General features: G+C 48.3%; 2 protein-coding genes across 2 annotated transcripts; one reads left to right on the forward strand and one right to left on the reverse strand.

Moving 5' to 3' along the window:
* Positions 1 to 411: 411 nt before the first annotated feature.
* On the forward strand, positions 412 to 796 carry H310_15368 (hypothetical protein; the record flags this gene model as incomplete). Its single annotated transcript, XM_008883344.1, has 1 exon — positions 412 to 796. A coding segment is annotated over one exon (352 nt), but the record flags the coding sequence as incomplete, so codon positions are not given.
* Positions 797 to 885: 89 nt separating this feature from the next.
* On the reverse strand, positions 886 to 1,667 carry H310_15369 (hypothetical protein). The gene is made up of 2 exons (XM_008883345.1): positions 1,420 to 1,667; positions 886 to 1,367 (listed from the first exon to the last, which is right to left on the reverse strand). Exons 1-2 carry the CDS (start codon positions 1,582 to 1,584, stop codon positions 903 to 905), a joined length of 630 nt encoding a protein of 209 aa, XP_008881567.1. The 5' UTR covers positions 1,585 to 1,667; the 3' UTR covers positions 886 to 902.

Here is a 1,667-nt window from a genome sequence, read left to right on the forward strand (position 1 = left end):
GATAGCCTGCCACGTCATGCAGCATATCTACGAAACGTTTGGACATCTCCTGGTCTGGGACGACGATCGACTCGACGCATCGTGGATGCAAATGTGTGCTGCAGCGATACACGCTCAAGGAGCCCCGCTCGAGACGTGCATTGGATTTATTGACGGTACAGTGCGCGGAGTTTGTCGCCCAGGAAAACGTGTGCAAAAGACAGCGTACAATGGGCATAAGGTGAATAGGAATTTGTTTTATTCTGTGTGTAACCGATATGATTAGAGAAAGCATGCTCTAAAGTATCAAGCCGTCACGTCCCCAGACGGGATTATTGTGCATCTCCATGGACCCGAACCAGGCTCACGCCATGATGCTTATTTGCTTGCAAGAAGTAATCTTGTAGCTAACCTAGCTCCAAAACTGAAGGTAGGCGATGTACGCTACGTGATTTACGGAGATCCTGCATATGGGATCAATGATGTAATCGTTTGTGGATTTAAAGGTGCGCGTCTAGACGAGTACCAAGCTGAGTTCAATCGGCAAATGAGCTCTGTGCGTGTAAGTGTAGAGTGGGGTTTTGGCGTTGTCCGCAATTTGTGGACATTCGTAGATTACAAGAATGGACAAAAGTTGTGGCTACAAGCTGTCGGTGTGCAATATGCCGTAGCTGTAATTCTGACGAACATCCATACTTGTATGAAGCGAGGCAACCAAATTTCCAGCTACTTTGGAGTTATGCCTCCAACTGCCGAGGAATATCTCCATGTTAAATCCACTTAGCGTAAGGCGTCAAATACATCGCGTTATTCGGTTTCAATTTCTTTCGACTGCCACTACTTACACTCTTTTCGCATTTGCCAGTTCGATGACATGAAACACAACACAGAAACAAGAAACATGAATGATCAAAACTTGACATCTATTTTGTTAAAGTACGCATCAATTCAATCGTGCTGCGCATGAACTCGATCTGGGCTTCGCGCTCCATTTTTTCCACTGCAAAACGAGCTTCGCGCTCGGCTTTGTCCAGTTCATACCGAGCTCGTTCAAGTTCAAGCTTTTTCTGGGCAAGCATGATTTCGTCCTTTTTCACGCCAACTTCTTCGGCCTTGATCTTGTTTGATTCGCTCATCATTTCGGTGAATGTGGCAACAACGGAAGCAGCTTCCTTCAAGGCAGAACCACGTCGGCTGTCCTTGATGTCCTTGATGTCCTTGATGTCCTTGTTGTCCGCCACCTTGCGAGGCGACACGTCATCATCGCTTTCTTCGGTTGCCTTTCGCTTCAAACCGATCAGCGCCGCCTCTCGAATCATGTGGCCATCGCTTTCCCGCTTGTCCACTACTTGCTTGGACGCCTTCTTCTTTGCCGCAGCAGCGTCAATCTAATGTTTTCATGATGATTACAAGTCCTCCATACATATAGAGTTCCTTTACCATGTCAACAATGTCCTGCAGGAGCTGGTCACGCTCGTTGTATTCCTCCTCCGTCCCAGACGCACGCAGGGCCTTGAGCGTGGCCTTTTTGAACGCAGAGAGCAAGTCGTCAAACCGCTTCCGACAGCTGGACGCTGTGATGGTGTCACCATGAATGCTCCTCATGTTGTCGCCAATCTCATCCCACCTAGCCGTAGTTTGCCCGTAGGCCGCATCGTACGGTGCTACTAGTGCAACCTCTTTAAGCA

Source organism: Aphanomyces invadans, assembly GCF_000520115.1.
Source record: "Aphanomyces invadans strain NJM9701 unplaced genomic scaffold supercont1.398, whole genome shotgun sequence".
In the NCBI taxonomy this organism is placed as follows: Eukaryota; Oomycota; class Saprolegniomycetes; order Saprolegniales; family Verrucalvaceae; genus Aphanomyces; species Aphanomyces invadans.

What these genes read in the sequence shown, in the direction of transcription:
- H310_15369 (XM_008883345.1), bottom strand. Translation starts at nt 1,584, where the DNA reads ATGAGGAGCATTCATGGTGACACCATCACAGCGTCCAGCTGTCGGAAG. An exon ending in TGCAGGACATTGTTGACATG is followed by an intron (nt 1,368 to 1,419) that starts GTAAAGGAACTC and finishes TGAAAACATTAG; the next exon opens with ATTGACGCTGCTGCGGCAAA.